Source organism: Lissotriton vulgaris, chromosome 3_1 (genome assembly GCF_964263255.1).
Source record: "Lissotriton vulgaris chromosome 3_1, aLisVul1.2, whole genome shotgun sequence".
NCBI lineage: Eukaryota > Metazoa > Chordata > Amphibia > Caudata > Salamandridae > Lissotriton > Lissotriton vulgaris.
The window spans coordinates 1,081,843,192-1,081,864,049 of record NC_141689.1 but is presented as its reverse complement, the minus strand read 5'-3'; the positions used below and the strand labels follow the sequence as shown (position 1 = coordinate 1,081,864,049).

Sequence of the window (20,858 nt, the reverse complement as noted above, 5' to 3'; positions counted from 1 at the left end):
AAATCTGACCAATGTGCAACTTGACCAAGCGGAAAAACAACTGTTGGCGTTAGGATTATCATTTTGTCCTGAAAGCAATTTTAACTATGGGAACACTCGTGTAGATGTTTTCAAGTTTATCAGAAAATTAAAGTTACGTAAATACTATGCCATCAAAGGGGGTTTACCTCAGCCCAAAAAAACCGGGCCAACTACACTCAATGCAGACAGAAGCGGCCTGCAAGTCAGGGATGTCCCCCTTTTAAAATCGATGCATGGGCTGCGTAACGAGTTAACATCAACTCCATGCACTCAGGAAGTGGCCGACGAGGGAAACATCGAAATTAGCCAAAGTGAACCTAGTGGCTTCAAACCACCCTCGACATTTATTCCGTCTATGCCCAAGGACGCCATAGACACCTATGCAGACCTACTAACCGATGGTTTAAAAAAATTGCACATTCAAGTTAGTAGAAGTAAGAATCACATCAACCCCAAGACCAAAGCTTACAATGAGTTAATGATGAAATTACAATCTGACAACACCATCATCATTAATCAATCTGATAAAGGTGGTAATGTGGTTCTTTGGAGCAAAGCCGAATACATGGAGGAAGCTTATCGCCACCTTAACGACACAGCTTGTTATGAACCTTGTGACTCAAGAACAGTCAGAAACATCCAATTAGAATACTGGAAACAACTCAATGGTTGGAAAAGGGATGGCCTTCTTACCAAGGAGGAAATGACATATCTGTATAAAGAACATCCGGTGATACCGAATTTATACTTCATCCCCAAGGTCCACAAGAGGGTAAGACCAGTACCTGGCAGACCGATAGTGTCAGCTATTCATAGCTTGTTTGAAAACACCTCGAAATACATCAATCATTATTTGCAAGACTTTGTGACCACCCTTCCAGCGTTCATTGGAGACAGCACGGACTTTCTAAATAATTTGGCCCAATGCAAATGGTCTTCAGATTTTCTGTTGATCACTATGGACATTGCCAGTCTATACACTAGCATATCCCATCAGGATGGTATGAAGGCTTTGAGATTTTTTCTTGGCAAAAGACCAGTTGAATTATACAAACATAGTGCTATGTTGTTATCCATGGTTGAAATATGCCTCAATAATAATGTTTTCTTGTTTGATGATAAAATGTATAAACAATTACGAGGTGTGGCTATGGGGGCGTGTTTCTCCCCGACCTACGCGGGACTCCACGTGGGTTGGTGGGAGGAGCATGTCCTCATGGCGCAGTTCTCCACCATTTGGCAGGAAAATGTAGTCAAGTATATGAGGTATATTGATGACATATTCATCATCTGGAGAGGGAGCAGGGAGGAGGCAGAGAGTTTTGTCAATGCTATTAATGTTAACAACTCCAACCTCATCTTTAGTGCAGATATTAGCAAGACTGATGTCAGCTTTTTGGATGTTCAAGTGAGCATAGTGAACGACTCCATAACAACAAGCCTGTATAGAAAGAGCACAGCAGGCAATACCATTCTGCACGCTCACAGCTTTCACCCGGGGCACACCATTCGATCCATCCCGTATGGAGAGTTCCTTAGGATACACAGAACGTGTAGTTCAGCAGAACAAAGGAACTTCCATCAAATGGAAGCTATGAAGAGGTTGGAAGCTAGGGGTTACAAAAGTAGTGCCCTGAGAATAGCAATGAGCAAGGCCAACAAGATTGATAGAACTAATCTCCTGCAGGCCCCTTCTGATGTGATGCCCTCACATGACAACCGCGATGACAGCCAAAATGCACTAAGATTGATCACTGGCTTCAGTCGACAGGCTAGTCAAATTTCTAAGTTAATTAGGAAACAATGGTCGGTTATACTCACTGACCCCATCCTTAAAGAAATGATGCCCAACAAACCATTAGTGACTTACAGGCGAGCATACAGTATGAGAAATGCTCTAGTCTCTAGTTCACCAGAAACAGCTAAAAAAGAAGATTGGTTGTCTCCTCGGAAGGGTTTCTTCCGATGTATATCGTGTAGAGCGTGCAAGTTTGGCACCAATACCAAATCATACACGACACCATTCAGTGATAAACCAATCAACATAAGATCTCATTACACTTGCAAAACTGAATTAGCTGTATATGTTCTCACCTGCTCGTGTAATCTGAGGTACGTTGGAAGTACAAAATTGCCAGTACACCAACGTATTCTACAGCATCTGAGAGCAATAGTGAACTGTGACAAAAACTACCCTGTGGCTCGCCATTTCGACCAATTTCACAACAGAAATCTATCCCATCTAAGCTATTTCGTTATTGATGCGGTTAGAACTAGCAAGAAAGGTGGGGACTACGAAAAGAAATACATAGTTCGCCTCAATACTAAGATCCCAGGAGGTTTGAACATGGGTGAAGACCTTAGCACCTTTCTGTAAATATCTCTGCTAGTGTTGGTCAGTCATAATGTCATGGGCGATTGTGTAGTTTCAGTCCGGCTACCTCTTCTGTATGTACACATAGTTGCTCTCTTGCTGTCTTTCTGAAATTATCGCTGTATACGCTATTTCATTGTTCATCTTATGATTCTGATTATTCATAGGCAGGGCTAGGGTCTGTGGCAGGGACCTTAGGCTTTAATTATGTGTCATAACCATTTACATCCACCTGTGCAACTAATGGGCAATGTTGAAGTTTTATGCAGTAGCATATTTTAAATGTAACTGAAGCAGCGAAGCTAAAGATGTTTTGATTGTTTTGTTTCACATAAACCCTGATGTCTTCCTGTTTAGTTTAGCAGGACATCTCAGCACTCCCTCACCTTCACATTATTTTTGCACTTTTTACGGTACAGTAATACTTTAACATCAACTAGCTTTATATCTATCGCGTACATGCATTGATCCTCTAAGTCTAAATTTTTAGGAACCCAGTCAATGCAATACATTTACAGAGCCTACAATATGCCAGTCATGGAGGTTATAGTACCATATGGAATCTATATTTCTGTATATAATTTTTGATTTGTATAAACAATTGTGGTTTTATTTGTATGACAAACTACGAATTGAGGCACAAGAGAATAAGTGTAAAGAATAGATTTTAATTTGTGTATATATATGAAATATCTTCATTTGACTATTAATGTATTTGTACAGGTAGTATGTTGCGTATTTGCACAGTTATAAATCCTTGCGTATTTGCACATGCCAAGATTTGCACTTTGAGGATATCTATGCATTTGCACTTTACATTTGACTATTCTTTCATCAAATGTGCCGTTGTCATAGTCATCAACCCTTGATTCCATTTTTGACAACGATAACATCAAAGTTGTCAAGATCTAAAACCATGGCGTGTTTCAACTCAATCACACACCACTCCAAAATGGCGGAACTAATATGTGTGTGTTTTGAGAATGGGTCCCTACCATAGTCCTATTTTGATTGCACTGAATTGTTTGAGGAACGTTTTGGCGCGTTGTTGCAATTAAGTGATGTATTTAACATGATGTTGTACCGTTAACCCGCTGACAGTGAGCAAGGGCGTTCACGCCCGAAACGCGTCTGTTTGGCAGTGTGTTGCACCTCTGCACTTTATGAAATAAAGGAAGAATATCCGAAGGAAGTCTGGCTTGGATTTATTCAGCTGTGTCTGCGCACTGGGTTTGGTGTAAAAGGTGTTGCACTAACCTTCCGGTTGGAATTCATATATATATATATATATATATATATATATATATATTTATATATATATATATATGTGTGTGTGTGTGACAAGGTTCACATGTTTGTATAAACACACTGCACTCCTGGGGTTTTGCATTCCACAAAATCTATTTACTAAGATGCGTTTCGGCGTATCTACCTTCTTCCAGCTCATTTAACAAATCAGTCAGCACAGCGTGAGGGTGCTTTTGAATACCAAGATGGATTCTCATTTGTCGGTGATGCAACAGAAGGGAAGAGATTGATCAGTTTTCTTGTAATGCCCGTAAGTACAAAAGTTCCACTCATACTTGGCAACTCAGTATAAGTAGTTGCAAGTCTAAATGACACATAGTGTCCCGCCACAGAATGGGCATTATCACAAGTAGGGGAAACATTTCCCTGATTTGCCTTTTGTTGTGAAGCAATTCGAAAGTACCTTTCACTTTATCAGTGTGACTGCTGGACACCCCTCGTCCAACCAAGCGGCACTGTCGTTCACGGACCAGGGGACGGCATATTTCCGTAGTCCCTTCAATCTGTATGATTGATGACGATGTCGACTCCATTTCTCAAAGTGACACACTGGCGGTGCAAAGCATCTATAGTTTCTGTACTCGGCTTCAGGTCCACCAAAAAGACGCATGCTGCACTCTTCCGGACGGGTGCAGTTTGATGGTGGTGGGTCCATTTAATATGACAAGGCTCACGTGTTCGTAAAAACACACTGCACTCCTGGGGTTTTGCATTCCACAAAATGTATTTACAAGGACGTGTTTGGGCGTATCTGCCTGCTTCCAGCTCGTTTAACAAAGCAGTCAGCACCTCGCGAATACCAAGATGGATTCTCATTGGTCGGTGACGCAACAGAAGGGAAGAGATTGATAAGTTCTCTTGTAATGCCAGGTGACATTTAACTTTTCCTTGTCATTGCACTATATACTATGACCTTACTGGGAAGTTAAATATGCTAGTTAGTAGGTAGACAAATGTACCATATCTTAAGGTTCAGAATACTTACCTCGGGACTTGACAGCAGTGCCCCAGTGTGCGGAGTTAAAAAAACAGCAACTTCAATCCAACAAAAATGGGGCAGGGTGGTGACCACAAACAATGTCTAGTATTCATTACTAGGAAAATATGTGTAGTGTTCTTCAACGGCGTGGTAGATACACCCATCTTTTGCAATATTGTACTGGAATACTGCGTTTTAAAATCATCAAAATATGTCATACTCACATTGTGATGGTATTTATATATACCTCTTCTTAACAAAAGGATCAGCTGGTGACATATGCTGCGCTCAAGTTCTGGGCGCGCATTGGAGGGACCCGTCTCAGCAAAGGGAAAGAGCGATCCGGACAGCTTCGGCAACTTTTCTTCCTTCATGGCAGTGAAATGCTCTGACCCACCACACCCGCCCTCGTTACCTGGCCGCTGCAGATTGGGGTTTGTGACTTCGCAAAGGGATCTCAATCACTGTATTTGAGTTTTCCAGGCCACTTCTAGGAGCGGACTTGTGTGGTTTGAGGCGTTGTGGGGACTTGGGAGGGGAACTTTGTTTTAATTGCCTTGACTGCTGCAGTCCTAAGCAGCGCTCCTACACAAACCTGATTATTTAGGACAACACCGTTGTTTGGAGAAACACTTACCTTGCATGCAGTGGCAGTGCATGCTGGGATCTGTGGTTTACTACATGAACTACAGGTCTGTACGTGACTCTGGCCTGACCAATCAGGATGACCATGAAAGGCGGAGCGACTGGAGGTATTCAAATGGAATGTTGCTAGCCTTGGGGTGAGAGCTGGCATTTGATAAAGGCAAAATGCCGAAACGCGTCATGCCCTTGCTCGAGAAATAAAGCCCCCTCCAACAGTACCCCCTGGTGTCTCTCCGTTCTCTTCTTAACGAAAGGATCTTTTGGTGATACATATATATATATATTAAAAATGTATGATAAATTGGTGTCAAGGTCATTAAGTTGCGCAAGAATGTGTGCACCCAATGTCTAAGAAATCAGCTCATAAGAGTACTCCAAGGAAGAGTGGCCACCGTACACTTCAATGGGGAGCCAAGGCTGCGGAACTTAAATTGTGAAATCCCCATAGCACCAAAATACAAAGTCCAATAGTCCAGTATTTTCAGTAAAGGTTTTATCCATATTCTCCATAGGTATCCAGCAATCTTGATATCCTTTGTACCCAACACATGTTTTGTCTATATGGTATATCCTCCATCAACTTCATCGGGGGCTCCAGATAGACAAAATAAAACCATACACGACTCTTGAGTACCTACTATGTTTTTTGTTGTTTTTGTATAGGATGCACTTCTAAAAGGTTATCATTTGGATGCTTTTGCCTTGGTTGCACGTTTCCTAATTCTTTTAACAGTTCCTCTTACTATGACACAGAAGTTTTTGCACGAGGGATTTGGTGGTTGTATACTACATAAGAATGAGACTATGTAGTCATGTATAGTTTTATTTTGTTTACCTGTAGCCCTGATGAAGTCAATGGTGGATATACCATATTGACAACCCTGGGGGTGAGATCCCTAGCGCTTGGGGGCCACGGTTGGAGGTCCATGACCCTGTAGCTCTGTTGGCTCCCCATCCAGGTGCCTGTGTAAGCCGGCCTCGCTATTTACTACCGCCCAGCTAGGCAACTTTTCTTTCCGCTCCTGCCAGGTGGAAGCAATCCACAGGGTCTACAGTGTATATGTCATAGTCATATTTCACCTTTACAATGTGAAATATAACTACTACATATTTTGGCAGGACGTTATTAAAACACAGAATTCCAATAGAATATTGCAAATACCACACCATGAAAAAATACCAAAATAGAATCTTAAAAATTAGAGAAGGTAAATTAATCTTACAGACTGCTTTCGGTCAGCAGGCTTCCTTCACTGTTTGGTTAAATTGTCATTTCTGTTTTGTTTCCACCCACCACAGGATACAGCATGCCCCACGCATACAGGAGAGGTCAATTGGTCATGCCACTTTTTCTACTAGCTCCCTTCACTTTGAGTGACTGCACATAGCCTGTTCACAAAATACTAAAATAGTTCCTTACTCTTCAGAGACATGGTGGTCAAAATTTGTTTTTGTTCTATTTATTAGCTTTAAGTACTATTTTCTTTGCCTGCACTTCGGTTTCCCAGTTAGATAGTGATCTATTTTCTGTTTCCTTTTTAAAGTTGTTGCTATAGAGCGCTTAAGAGATTTCTTAACATTGTGACGGCCTCCGATTTTACTCCCTGTTTAGTTGGTGATTTCTTCTTGTTTCCTTCACAAATAACAATATTAAAATTCCTTGCGCCACTGAAATCCGTGTTATTTAAACCTGTAAAATCTGGTATGTTTTAAAAAAAAGTAAATATTTTATTGCAAGCATATCGTGGCGACGTTTATGTGAGAGCATGTTCTTTTTTTCATTTTGTGGCACATGCTTGCTAAAAATACAAAGTGTATCCATCGCAGTAGATTGCTAAGGCCAGATCCTTTCCCATAGCCAATGGCTTTCATATCCTATTCTCTCTCTCACTCACACACCTGCACCTACACCTATTTATAGCCTACCATCTACCTGGTACCCAACTACTGATCTGCAACAGCTACTTTTTCCACCTCTTCATTTTTATAAAGTAATAAAATCTTCACATGCCCCCCCAGTCAAATTTTATGAGCCTCGACTCCCTTTTAACTCTGTGGGCCTCATTTATAAGGCCGTGCGTTACTTTTATGTCGCCGGTGCGTCACTTTTTGTGACGCACAAGTAGCGTAAAAAATGTGCCTTGTTGCACCATATTTACTAAGTGACGCATCTAGGTAGATGCGTCACTTTGTAAACCCCTGCGCTACATTATATCTACGCCAGGTAAAATGTATGCGGGGGGGCGTGCTGATGCAAGAAAGGGTCATAGAAGTGACGCAGTGAAATCTATACGATTTCACTGCGCCACTTCTAGGATACAAATGCGTCAATTTCTTACGGCTGCCTCACAGCAGGCGTAAGACTGACGCAGGCCCTTTCACATGGGGCTTGCCCCTTGTGAAAGGACACATTGCTGGAGTTGCGTCCCTTTTGTGACACACTCCAGCAATGCGACACTTTTGCGCCATACAGATATGCCAGAAATACTGACGTATCTGTAACTCCTTGCGCCATGATGCGTCATACTGTAAATATGACGCATCATTGGTTCGCAAAGAGGGCGCAGTGAAAAGTGACGCATCACTGTTTTCACGCAGCGATGCGTCACTTCTCATAAATGAGGCCCTATGAATTTAGGTGTTGTTACAAAATATCACTTACGTTTGTTTTTTGTTCTTCAGATCCTTTGGGGAAGTAATGATACATGAATCTGTTCTGAGCTTGAAGAAGTCAGGAGAGAATGATGGCGGGGTGTAGCTGTCATCCATTTCCAGTTCATTGAAGCATTGCCTCCGTTTGGTGTAAGGAACGCTGCAGCAGTGAGAAACCTTCGCATTCAGAAAAGAGCTTTCTTGCATTTGACAAATGTCTCCAAGTACCACATCAGCCTACATGAAGAGTAAAAAAAGGAGAGAGAGGGACCTCAGGCTTTTATCATTGCAAATCAAGTAAGGTGATGATTTGTGTTCATTTTTGGGCGCATTACGTCACTCGAGCGACTACCCAAAATCTTAGTAAATAACCTCAGCATTGTGTAAAATGTTTCTGAATTAGCTCTGGTAGAAACAAATAAATAAATCTTTAGATATAAAGTTTCAAACAAAACAGCACATGTACACTGCAATGCTGTGCTACTTTTACAGATTTATGGTAATGGCATGTTAAAACAAAAATAGGAGATAGGGTGCCTCATTTATCAGGCTGTGCGTCACTTTTACGCCGCTAGTGCATCACTTTTTGTGACGCACAAGTGGCGTAAAAAAAATGCGCCTTGTTGTGCCATATTTACAAAGTGACGCATCTAGGTAGATGTGTCACTTTGTAAAACCCTGCGCCACATTATACCTGCGCCAGGTATAATGTATGCAAGGGGGCCGTTTTGACACAACAAAGGGTCATGGAAGTGACGCAGTGAAATCTATAAGATTTTACTGCGCCATTTCTTGGCCGCTAATGCGTCAAAATCTTACGCCGGCTTCATGGCAGGCGTAAGACTGATGCAGGCACTAACAACATGGGACTTACCCATGTGAAAGTACACATTGCTGGTGTTGCGTCACTTTTGTGACACTCTCCAGCAATGCGTCACTTTTGGGCCTACAGATACATCAGAAATACAGACGTATCTGTAACTCCTTGCTACACGATGCGTCATATTATAAATATGACGCATCAATCATGACGCAAGGAGTGCGCACTGAGAAGTGACGGATCGCTGCTTTCACGCAACAATGCGTCATTTTTCATAAATGAGGCCCAGGGTTTCTATATATTTTTGGCATAAACGCTATTTAAATTTCTGCTACCATTTTTCCCGCGTGTCCTTGCCACCAGTTTCTTGCTAGTGGCAACAGAAAGCGCAAGATTTAGCACATTTGCTGTAAATAATTTACCGTGTAGTGTTGCGCGCAACTATAAATTCTGGTGAAACCTAGAGGTAGTGAAGATGTTGATTTTGCCATACCCTCTAAATGAGGACAAGTGAAGTAGGTACAAAAGACCGATAATTTTCTAATACCAGCTGAAATATTTAGGTCAAATTAATTAAAGTTGCATGGTTTGGCTAGTAAATTATTTAATGGGTTTTAGTAAGAATTGGAAATATGAAAATTGATACCTCATAGAGATTTTTGCACTATATATATATTATCTCCAAAATAGGCATTGAGTATATTTTAAGGCACGTTGTGAAATTCCAAATTAGACTGGATACATCTAGCTGGGTTTTACAATACATTAATTGTAAAACAGCAACCATTGATTGGAGTGGATTCGCTTTAGATTTGATCTTTCAAGGAGGTATCAGGGTTCTTTACAACAGGACAGTCCTATCTTTTTACGAGCACAATTTTCCACCCAGATTATGGAGTCCGCACAGTCGCAATTTTCAGATTAAATTGCAGTTCTGGAAATATCGACCCAGAGTAAATTTACATGCATGTGTAAGTTTACCTTTGTGAATCAGAAGATAGGCTGTGCTGGCCACTCCAGACAGTAAAAAAAAGTCCACAGGTAATTTAGTAACACATTCATAAAAGTCGAGGGCCAGAAAGCGTGTCCATTTGAGTCACTTATGGACACTATAGTGAACAGCCTTAGATTTAGTTTCAATATGTTGTCAATAATGAGAATTCTAAAGGTAAACAAAATGTGGTTCACTGAGATATATAGTGTTGTTTTTTTAAAGCTGCTTTTCTAGCCCAGGAATGGTGGGTATATTTAGTGAGAGAATTCCTTTCGAATATTCAATTTAAAGTCTACATTTTGTCATAGTTTAGTTTAAGAAATTCTACCCCCTTTATGTCCTTTCTTTGTTTGTATGCTAATACTATTGGAATGTGAATGAATGTATATCCTGAGTTAGAATTTCAGTATCCATCATTTCATTTATGAGGTTTAGGTTAAAATCACTAGTAATCAATATCATACTCGAGGCAACCTGTCTAGTAAATTGTTGGATTTAGCTTTAAATTCTGATAAACCTAAGTGTGATATTGGCAGAGCTAGAGAAATATATATATTCGTCAGTAGGCTAATAGTTGGAAGGTCATCAATTTCCAAGTTCTCCAGTAGAATTGGGGAAACATCTTTAGAGGTGAAATGTGCAGCTGCGACTTTTTTTCCAAGAAAAGTTTATTGACTTTGTCAAGTTACAACAAGTCCTCCCTTTCCTTCCCTCCCACCCAACTATATATCAGAAGCACAGTGGACCACTGACAGCACAAAAGAATAGCGGCAATAAGATACACCATTGAGATGCATAAAAATCAAATTATTTTACACTACATCAATTAGTTACAGAGCGCTCATTCAAACCAAGGAGTTCCTCTTTAAACACCCAAATGTAGGAACTTCAAAGATCTAGGGCAGCCATAGTATGGGCCTTTATTCACTAGATAGTCACTTAACAGGTGGGTTTGCATTTCACAGTTATGTTCTTTATCCACCCTAAGTTGGCAGGGTATGCCCAGATGTGGGTCCCTTGCTCACTTTGCCACTGGATTCAAGCTAGCCTGGCTGGGGACGGCTGATTAGCCAGCAACCAGTCCCAGGATGCTTGTTTCCGGTCCAGAGAAGACATGGCTTGGCAGTTCGGGCTGGACTGTTCCCATGAGGCACAGGGTTTACATATGACCATGTCTGAACTGGGGTGGCGGAGTGAGCTAAAGAATGATGATGGATTAAACCCACATCAGTTGACTGGGGGTGAGTGCTTGCAATGTTCAACACTCCGTCCATCGTCCCCTTTGGTTTTGCTTTGTTCGCCCTAAGTTGGCAGGGTATGCCCAGACGTTGGTCCCTTGCTCACTTTGTCACTGGATTCAAGCTAGCCTGGCTGATTAGCCAGAAACCGGTCCCAGGATACTTGTTTCTAGTCCAGGAAAGACATGGTTTGGCAGTTCTGACTGGACTGTTCTCATGAGGCACAGGGTCAGACTGATTTGTATATGGCCATGTCTGAACTGGGGTGGCGGAGTGAGCTAAAGAATGATGATGGATTAAACCCAGATCCATCATCCCCTTTGGTTTTGCTTTATCTACTAGGAACCATGTCTATTAGTGTCCGTAATTTACTGACCCAGTCCTGAGTGGAGAGTACTATTGGGGTCTTCCATCACAATGCTAACAATTGCTTCACCGCTAGTAACAAGTTGGTTATGACCCTCCAATCTATTGTAGCCAATGCCGAGATGTTTGTTGGCTTAAGTCCCACATTTATAGTGGCGGGGTCAGGCGGTAATGGGTATCCGAGCACTCCCTCAATGTGACTCAGGATTTAATTCCAAAATGTTATCAGACTAGGGCAGGTCCACCACATGTGTACACAATCCCCCTGTTGGCCTCAATCCCTCCAACACAGCCCATTTGATGCTGCGTACATTTGTTGCAACTTCATAATCGTGATGCGCCAGAGTGCTGTGACATCCCTGGGGATGGGATGCCTAAAATCTGCATTGACTGTCTCATATAGGACCAGTCCGTGTCAGTAGAGTGTTTGATAACAACAACATAAACAGCAGAAATTAGGCACTTATGGCCAGTGTTAGTGGTGAACATCTTTTCCATGGATGATAGCTGCTGAGTGGCTGGTGATTTGTTAACTCGGTGAAGTACCCAATGTCGCAGTTGTAAGTGTCTTATGTGCTTTGTTTCTTGCAGGTGAAACTCCTGTTTGCACATCAAGAAGTCTTTACCACTCCCACCCCTTAATATCCTTAATAGGTCCCAAGCATCCTGCATCCTCTACCTTCCCAATGCACAAATACCCCTTTGACTGTCTATGCAAAGTAATTCTTATTACCGAACAGAGTTGTAAATGGGGATGGTAAGGTTGTTAACCAATAATGCCTGGTAAGTCTATCCCATATGTTGAAGGGAGTCTTAAAAATATCTGTGTGGGAGCAAACCGCTGATCAAGCAATCTTTGGAAGTCAGGAGCCTTCCCAAAGGGTCCTACCCATGATTGCTAAATCCACACGCACCCAATGGAGCTCTGTCTTATATAAGGACCATTCAAAAAAGACACGCAGCTGATTCGCCTGGTAGTATTTACAAGGTCCGGTAGGCCGAGGCCAACAGACCTTCTAGAGGATCTAATAATAATCTTAGAGACGCTTGCCTTCTTCCAATTCCAAATGAAGTTATCTATGTCTCTTTGCAGAAGCTGCTCTGGAAGGAGGACAGGCAATTCTTGAAATAAATAAAGTAGGTAGGGTAGTACGATCTGTTTTATGACTGCCACACTGCCAAGCGAGGAGAAATACGGCCTCTTCCACGTGTGGAGGTCAGTTTGGATTACATTAAGCACGCTTGGATAGTTAGCTGGGTATAATAGGTGATGCTGTGGAGTAAGATACCCTTCCAGGTATTTCGGTTTTTTCCCTGGTCCCCAAAGAAACTGAGTCAAAGTAGTCAGCTTGCTCTTCATCTGCCACAAGAGCCCTACGCCTACACAAACAATAACGGTGAGAGCGGGCAGCCCTGTATGGTCCATCGCAAGAGGGGGATTTCCGCCAATCTCTCCCTATTAACTAGAACCCAAGCAGTTCGTATATGGTAACTAGCGTTCAACCAAGTCAACATGCTGGGGTGGAAGCCCACCACCTCCAGTACCTTGTTGAGGAAGGGTCAGCCGACTCTTTTCATCAGCTTTTCAGCATTAAGAAGCAATATTCACATTGGGATTTTCTGATAATTGGCCCATTTTATTAAATGTAGAAATCTTCCTAATGTTATATGCTGCCTGCCTTTGCATCATAAACCCTCACTGGTCAGGGTCAATCAGGTATAGTAAGTGGGGAAGTATTCAATTTGCAAGGATTTTTGCAAAGATTTTAACATCAGCGTTTAACAGGGCTATGGACATATAAGCCCCACAGTCCTCTGTTGGTTTCCTGGGCATCGAGATCAATGTGATGTTCGTTGCTGTCATTGAGGGAGAGACCATCAATGAGCATAAGAAAGAGTTGTACAGAGCAACTAAATGTGGTATCAATGTAGATTTATCAAATTTAAAGAATCAGTTTGTGAGGCCATCCGTTGATTTACCTGGATGCAAGTCAGAGATAGCTTTTGCAAACTCAGCTTCCATTATTAACTCCTCCAAGTGATCGATGTTGGCTTTCAAGATCATAGGGAGGTTGGCCTGTGTTATAAAGGTGTCTACCTCCTTCAGGGACACCAGGTCTGACAAATAAAGTGAGAAATATTAACCTTGGATAGCCCATAATTTGTCACGGTTATGTTCCAGAAGCTTGCCTCCAATTACCTGCAAGGTGGGCATTTTCTAGGTCGCCTGCTCCATGAGCGGGCATGCCAACAAAGAGACATTTTTATTGGCTTTTTCATAAAATGTTTGGCATGTACATTATAATGCTTTCTCCGATTTTTCAATTTTTTTCTGATTTCCCATAAACGGAGTGGGCCCTTTAGAGTGATCACTTGTACCATTCAACTGAGATATGGAAAAAGTTACAAGTACTGAATCTCCCATCCATTTTATTCAGAGAGTAGCCCCCTACACATGCCCTCTGGATATTAGACAAACACCTCATGGTTCTATGCAGAATTGGAACAGAACATTTCCCCCCAATGTGCACACCCCTCATCCCATCTTCTGAGCCACCAACCCGTTGCTTCCCAGAAAGAGTCCAACCTCAAGGGAAGGAACAGATACGTTCTGTGCACGGAGATGATTTGCGCTGTGGCCCTCTTACCCCCGTTGATCCCCCCTACTTCAACCACTTCCATATTAACTAAGAGATGAAACGTCTTACCAGTGGAGGGGTCACTCGCCCTCCCTTGTATCTAAGTCAATTTCTTGCCCCCTTTATGAGATGTCATTTGGGCCACTTCCAGGAAAGCGCAGTGAATAACAAGACAAGGGTATACTCAGACATGAGTCCCTTTCTCACTGCACCATCAGGATTCAAGCAAGCCGGGCCGAAGACGGCTGAAATGCCAGAAACCGGTCCCCGGTAGCTTGTCTCCTTTCTGGTGAAGAATTGGCTTGGTAGTTTAGTCTGCCCTGTTCCCATGATGCACTGGGCCAGGGACAGACTGATTTGCAAATAGCCAGGTTCTGAGCTGGGATGGTGCAGTGAGATAAATAACGGTGATGGATCAAGCCCTGATCTTTGGACTGGGTAAGAGTGGTCTGCTTAATTCAGACACTCTGTTCATCACCACCCCCTTTTCTGAATCGTTTTTGGCCGCAATAGGTGTGGCAGGGTATACTCAGACATGAGTCCCTTTCTCACTGCACCATCAGGATTCAAGCAAGCCCGGCCGAAGGCGGCTGAAATGCCAGAAACCGGTCCCCGGTAGCTTGTCTCCTTTCTGGTGAAGAATTGGCTTGGTAGTTTAGTCTGCCCTGTTCCCATGATGCACTGGGCCAGGGACAGACTGATTTGCATATAGCCAGGTTCTGAGCTGGGATGGTGCAGTGAGATAAATAACGGTGATGGATCAAGCCCTGATCTTTGGACTGGGTAAGAGTGGTCTGCTTAATTCAGACACTCTGTTCATCACCACCCCCTTTTCTGAATCGTTTTTGGCCACTATAGGTGTGGCAGGGTATACTCAGACATGAGTCCCTTTCTCACTGCACCATCAGGATTCAAGCAAGCCAGGCCGAAGACGGCTGAAATGCCAGAAACCGGTCCCCGGTAGCTTGTCTCCTTTCTGGTGAAGAATTGGCTTGGTAGTTTAGTCTGCCCTGTTCCCATGATGCACTGGGCCAGGGACAGACTGATTTGCATATAGCCAGGTTCTGAGCTGGGATGGTGCAGTGAGATAAATAACGGTGATGGATCAAGCCCTGATCTTTGGACTGGGTAAGAGTGGTCTGCTTAATTCAGACACTCTGTTCATCACCACCCCCTTTTCTGAATCATTTGTAGTGTTGTCACTGGGTTACTGTATCTGGCCACAAATGCTTAACTTACAACGCTTCTGAGATAAGGCCTTGCTGCTCGTGCCAAGCTACCAAGGGGGTGAGCAGGGGTTATTTTAGGAGTGTAATCCCCTTATCCTGACTAGCGGAGAGGGTCCCTATTTGTCACAAGTACCTACCTGTGCCAACTGGAGACCCCCAATTCTAACATTGGTAGGCAGCAGAAGGGATTCTGCATTTGCATTTGTGACTCATGTACAGTGATTGGTGAACACTACTTAGTGAGTGCAGACCAAAACGCAACCACGTACTTCTGATACTTGTTTATGCCAGGGATCTCCATTTTTTTAAAGTAATGCCTGATTCAACCATCATGGAAGAGGCAGCATCCATTGCATCTGTTGACTGTGATTGGGAGGAAGAGAAACTAGAAATCTACACCAACAAACAACTCAGGAGCTTCTACAAAACGTTCCACGACCGGACTCTCCAGAAGGGAGCAGTTCCAAAAGGCGCTCAGGGCCTGAATGGTGGAAAGGAATGCCCCTGGAGGTTTAGTGGATTATGATGATGCAGAGGAGCAGCTTGGTGGGCCCCTGGGCCCTGAGAAGAGGGGTGCGCCCTCCCCAGTGGGTAGCAGTGTTTCTGCCAGACGACAGTCTCCAGAAGAGTTGGCAGACAGGAGAGAAAACAGAATGCATGAAATGGAGCTGGCCAAGCTTGAGTTGAGTGGCCAACTGGAGCTAGAAACTAGGAAATTAGCCCTGGAAGAAAATAAAATGCAGTTTGAGCATTACTTGGTAATGAGGAAGCTTGATTTGTACCTCGAGAGGATAGAGGCCATGAGTGTCTCAGCCCAGCAACAAGAAATTTGGGTAGCTCGGGAAGTGAGCTTTGCTGAGTTGGAGGTGGAATCCAGCTCAGATGGTGGCAGCAATATTCAGTTATCTAGTGCTGAGGGAGTGGTACACACACCCAGAGATGTGGCACCTGACTTGGAGGGGGTTAACATACACCAGGAGGTTCAAGAGCATGAGGTAGCTCCAGTAGTGCACAGTGTCCCTGAGGGGAATAGGGTAACTGGCGTAGGGGTTCATGGTCCTAGTGGTGTAAGTGACACTCTACTGACTCTAGATGAGAGGTGCAGGGAGAGGGGTTCTCCCAAAGTTGAAGTTCTGGTATGTGAGTGTGGAGACCATCCAGAAGAGTGTGGGTTGTGTGACAGGGACAGTCAGATACTGTCTTGCCAGTCTCAGGAGAGTGGTGTGGAGTATGTGTGCGAGGCACTGGTTGGTGAGGTGAAGGATAGTTTGGTTAACCCCTGTAGGGAACTGTGTGATCCAATTGTGGGAGAGCATATTTGAAGTCTCTGTTTTCCAGAGCTATGCCAACACCTGTTTGAGAGTGAGTTCTCTGACCCCAAGGAACTCACGTTGGAGGCACACCTTTTGGTGGATTCCAGAGGGTCTGGAGAGGCATGGGGGAGTGACCCTGTGGGGAGTGGCTCAGGTATCTTCTAACCCCGAGTGGTGGAAGTGGTGGTGCAGAGTAGCCCAGCTAGGTCTCATTGTAGTGGGAGGGATGTAGGGGCTCACGTCCTGTCTCAGTGGAGAAGGAGTGAGTGTGGGGCTGTGTGTCCCCAGGTGCCCAAAACCCAGTCTAAGAGCCTGGATGGTTCATTAAGCGAACACCAGTTGGGGAGCCTAGGCTGTCCTGATGGGCCGCCCGTTGAGGGGGATCCCCTAGTGTCTGGGGAACTGGGAGTGTCTGTAAGCAGGCCTCCGTCAGTTCTGGTGTCTGGCAGTGCCGCTCCTAAATGGAGGGTGCAGATGTCGAGAGTGAGGGGTGAGAGGGGAAAAGAGTCCCCAGTGGAAGAACCAGTGGGCCAGGTGCCAGCCAGAAGGGCTGTGTCACCAGTGAATGACCATGGTGACATCACTTCTGTCCTGGGGGATCTTCGCGCACTGTCAGATGAACAGGGGCCGGGAGATCTGCGCCAGGCAGACTGTGACATGACATATGAGTTATGTGTCACCCTTGGGGAGGGTATATGCACTCCCCAGGAAGTCCTGGTTTGCCAGGCAAGTGTTCAACCGCAGGGTTTGGTCCCTGGGTTGGGAAGCCAGGTTCAGGTGTTGTCTGACCTGGAGGAAGGGCAACTGTAATCAGTGTCCTGACCGAGGTAGCTTCTAGGGGTACCACTCCAGTTGGGAGGGTGCAGTGCTCTGGAAGGGGGTGCAGAGGGAGGGAGTCCTCGCGTCTGACCCAGGTGCAGCCTCAGGGTTTAGACCCTAGGTTGGAGGGCCAGGTTCAGGGTGTCCCCCCTGACCTGGTATCCCAGTTGCAGGATAGAACACCTGAACTAGTGGGCAAATTGTGCCTGACACCTGCTACAGGCACCCTGACAATTCTGGAAGGGGGTACCACTGCAGGTTGGAGGGTACAGAGCCCCAAGGAGGAGGACCGGGTGTGGGAGAGGCCACCCCAGTCTCCGGTTGAGCACCCGGGGACAGTCCTGGGGCTGGTGGGTCAGTGCCAGGATGTCATACCTGACCTGACAGGAGAGAGAGTGAACAAAGGGTGCCAAGCACCTGGGGCTACTGCCCCCTGCTCTTGGATGCCACAGAGGTTTGAGAGCCCTGAGAGGCATAAGACCTGGGTCTCAACCCTGACGACTGTCAGTGGCCACTTTGACTTGCTCTCTGTTTGTTGGGACACACCTGTGAGCAAGTTAAGGTTAGATGCTGCACAGGTAGTGTCCACAGGTGAAGAAAAGGGTTCCCCATGGATTAGCTTGGTGGACCCTAAGAGTATGGACAGAGGAATCGAAATGGGTTCAGATTGGCCTAGAACTGGAATATGCCCCTGCTGTTGCGGGCCAGGTCCATGTTCTATCGCCCTAAGCAGGGAAGCCCATCAAGGTAGTGATTGGTCTACCCTGCATTTTGGCTGGAAGGGGGTTGTGTTGGACTTGGCCCTTTTTGCAGGGTCATCCCTGAGCTTTTTTGCCTTCCTCCTATATTTTTTCTGACCTGTTGTTGGCTATTTTATGACTCTGGGCACTTTACCACTGCTGATCAGTACTAAAGTGCATATGCTCTCCCTACTGTAAATGAATGTTTTAATTGGTGATTCCATGATTGACTATTTGGTTTACTTGTCAGACCCTAGTACCGTGCACTAAGTGTGCCCAGAGCATGTAAATCTAAATGCTGCTGGTGGGCTTGCTGTGAATAGAAGGGTTAGACCCATGTAGTCAGTGGGACCTGGGTAGTTGATTGGGGTATATGAAAAGGGTCCCAGACCAAGAACAAAGAAAATTGTTTTCAATCACATAATTATTTAAATAGAATCAAAAAAGCAAATGATGGTGCTCAGTGTTTTTACTATCACTGCACCAAAGGACATTCAATGTTCGAAAAATCATACATATAGTACACAAATTTGGGTGCGCCCACAAAAGGGGAGGGAGGTGTGTGAGGGAGGGGGTGTATTTCAATTAGTTATACATCACTGATCGAAAAATCCATAAAACAAGAAATTCAGCTTTCAAACCATAATTGTCATAGATCCACAAAGAAGAGGTCAAAAAAACACACATGTCCAATAAACCAATTTACAAAAGAAAAGAGACTCCCATAGTGATTATTACTATCAAACTGGCGTTTGCCTGACGAGTTGCCCGCTGCCGCCGACTGAGACTTCCCGCCATTTGAATCATAGACTTTTAAATCTGAATAACATTGGGTGTGTCGAATTTGTGGAAATCAGATAATCAATTGCTGTTATAAACCTGTTAGATTCACAAATTGAAGGAGAAAACGTATTTCTGTGAATAGATTTTACTGAGAGACGATACCACACTGGAACAAGGGACCGCTTGAACACGGACCACGCCCAACGGGCAGGCCGTTTTTTTCCACCTGCACCGTCAGGAACCAGCCCCACATCACCCCCACCCCCCTGTCTCTCACGTCCTGATGAAGACCCGCGAGTAAGGATCTACAGTCCTACACCTTTGGGTCGAAACGTAGACCATCCTCTACAATCAAGAACTCCTAACCCCAGTTTGATAGTAATAATCACTATGGGAGTCTCTTTTCTTTTGTAAATTGGTTTATTGGACATGTGTGTTTTTTGACCTCTTCTTTGTGGATCTATGACAATTATGGTTTGAAAGCTGAATTTCTTGTTTTATGGATTTTTCGATCAGTGATGTATAACTAATTGAAATACACCCCCTCCCTCACACACCTCCCTCCCCTTCTGTGGGCGCACCCAAATTTGTGTACTATATGTATGATTTTTCGAACATTGAATGTCCTTTGGTGCAGTGATAGTAAAAACACTGAGCACCATCATTTGCTGGTGGGCTTGCAGCACTAGTTGTGCCACCCACAGAAGCAGCCTTGTAAAATGTGTCTAAGGTCTGCCATTGCAGAACCTGCGTGCAATCTGGTACTGTCATGATGACTGGGCAAGTACACCCACTTGCCAGACCCTGAATCTTCCCTTTTCTTCGTATCAGACACCCCTATGGTAGGCCCAAGGGCAGGGTTCATTGTAAGTATACGGTAGGACAAGCCCTGATGTGTGTGGCATGTCCTAATAGTGAATTACAGCCATTTTTGTTTTTCACTATTGCAAGGCTACCTGTTCTCCATAGGCCAGAATTGGCTGCTAGATTATTAACATGTTTATAATCCTAACAGACTCCGAGAACATGGTAGAAATTCGAGTTTAGTATGCCTGGACTCAGAATGATAAAATACATCTTTTAGTATAGTGGGTTTTAACATTGTGTGTTTGCAAATACCACTTTTAGAAAGTAGGTATTTGCCTCCCTAACCTTTCAAGCCTGCCTCTGCGAGGTTGTGTATTCTTTTGTCTGGGATTTGAGAGTGACAGGGCTAGGGCTTCCAAGAGACAGGATAAGTCAGCCCAGCGGTGAATAGAACGATCTGCATCTAGATGGAAGGGAGGAGTTGCACCTGAACCTTGAATAGGGCTGTGCCTGCCTTCCACAATGCCAGCTCCACCCCCTGTGGTGCGTATGATGTCTCTGCCTTGCACACTGAAAGACGAGAAGGAACACTGTCAACAAAGTGCTCCAGGGCTGTACTTGCCTTCCACAATGCTGGCCCCACCTCCTATGGGGCATCTGATGTTTCTGCCCTGCACTGTGAAAGGAAAGGAGAAGTCTGGTAAACAGAGTGCTTCAGAACGGTTTTGGACTGGGCACAGGCCCCTCTCCCCTCAGAGAACAAATAATTTTTGGGTATAAATATTGTGACCCTGATCCCAAGAAATTAGATCACTTTTGGACTAAAGAAGAAACCTTTGCTGAGGAGAGGAACCTGAAGAAACTGAGGAGAGACTAGCCCTAAGCTGAAGTGCTGCTTGGGGGATTGGCCTGCAGTGGTTGCCTGACTGCCAAGGAAAGGAGAAAGAACTTTGTGTACTTTACTTTCAACTTGTGAAGGATCTCCAAGTGCTTGGAAGAGAGCTTGCCCCCTGACCGAAGTCTCAGGACCAGTAGACTTCACCCGCCCTTGTGGATTGCTGCTGGAAATGCTGTTTCTGTGGCTACAGAGGCAGGGAGCTGTGACCGACTCTCACAACCGGTCCCGTGTCC

General features: G+C 44.4%; 1 protein-coding gene across 1 annotated transcript in view; it reads right to left on the bottom strand.

Annotated features, from left to right (window-relative positions):
* The window catches only part of LOC147727444 (albumin-like), a 475,469-nt gene that overhangs the window by 94,327 nt on the left and 360,284 nt on the right, over window positions 1-20,858 (bottom strand). Inside the window, exon 12 of the mRNA XM_086961517.1 lies at window positions 7,990-8,216. Within this exon, the coding sequence (XP_086817643.1) occupies window positions 7,990-8,216 (227 nt within the window). The remainder of the gene's footprint in view (window positions 1-7,989; window positions 8,217-20,858) is intronic.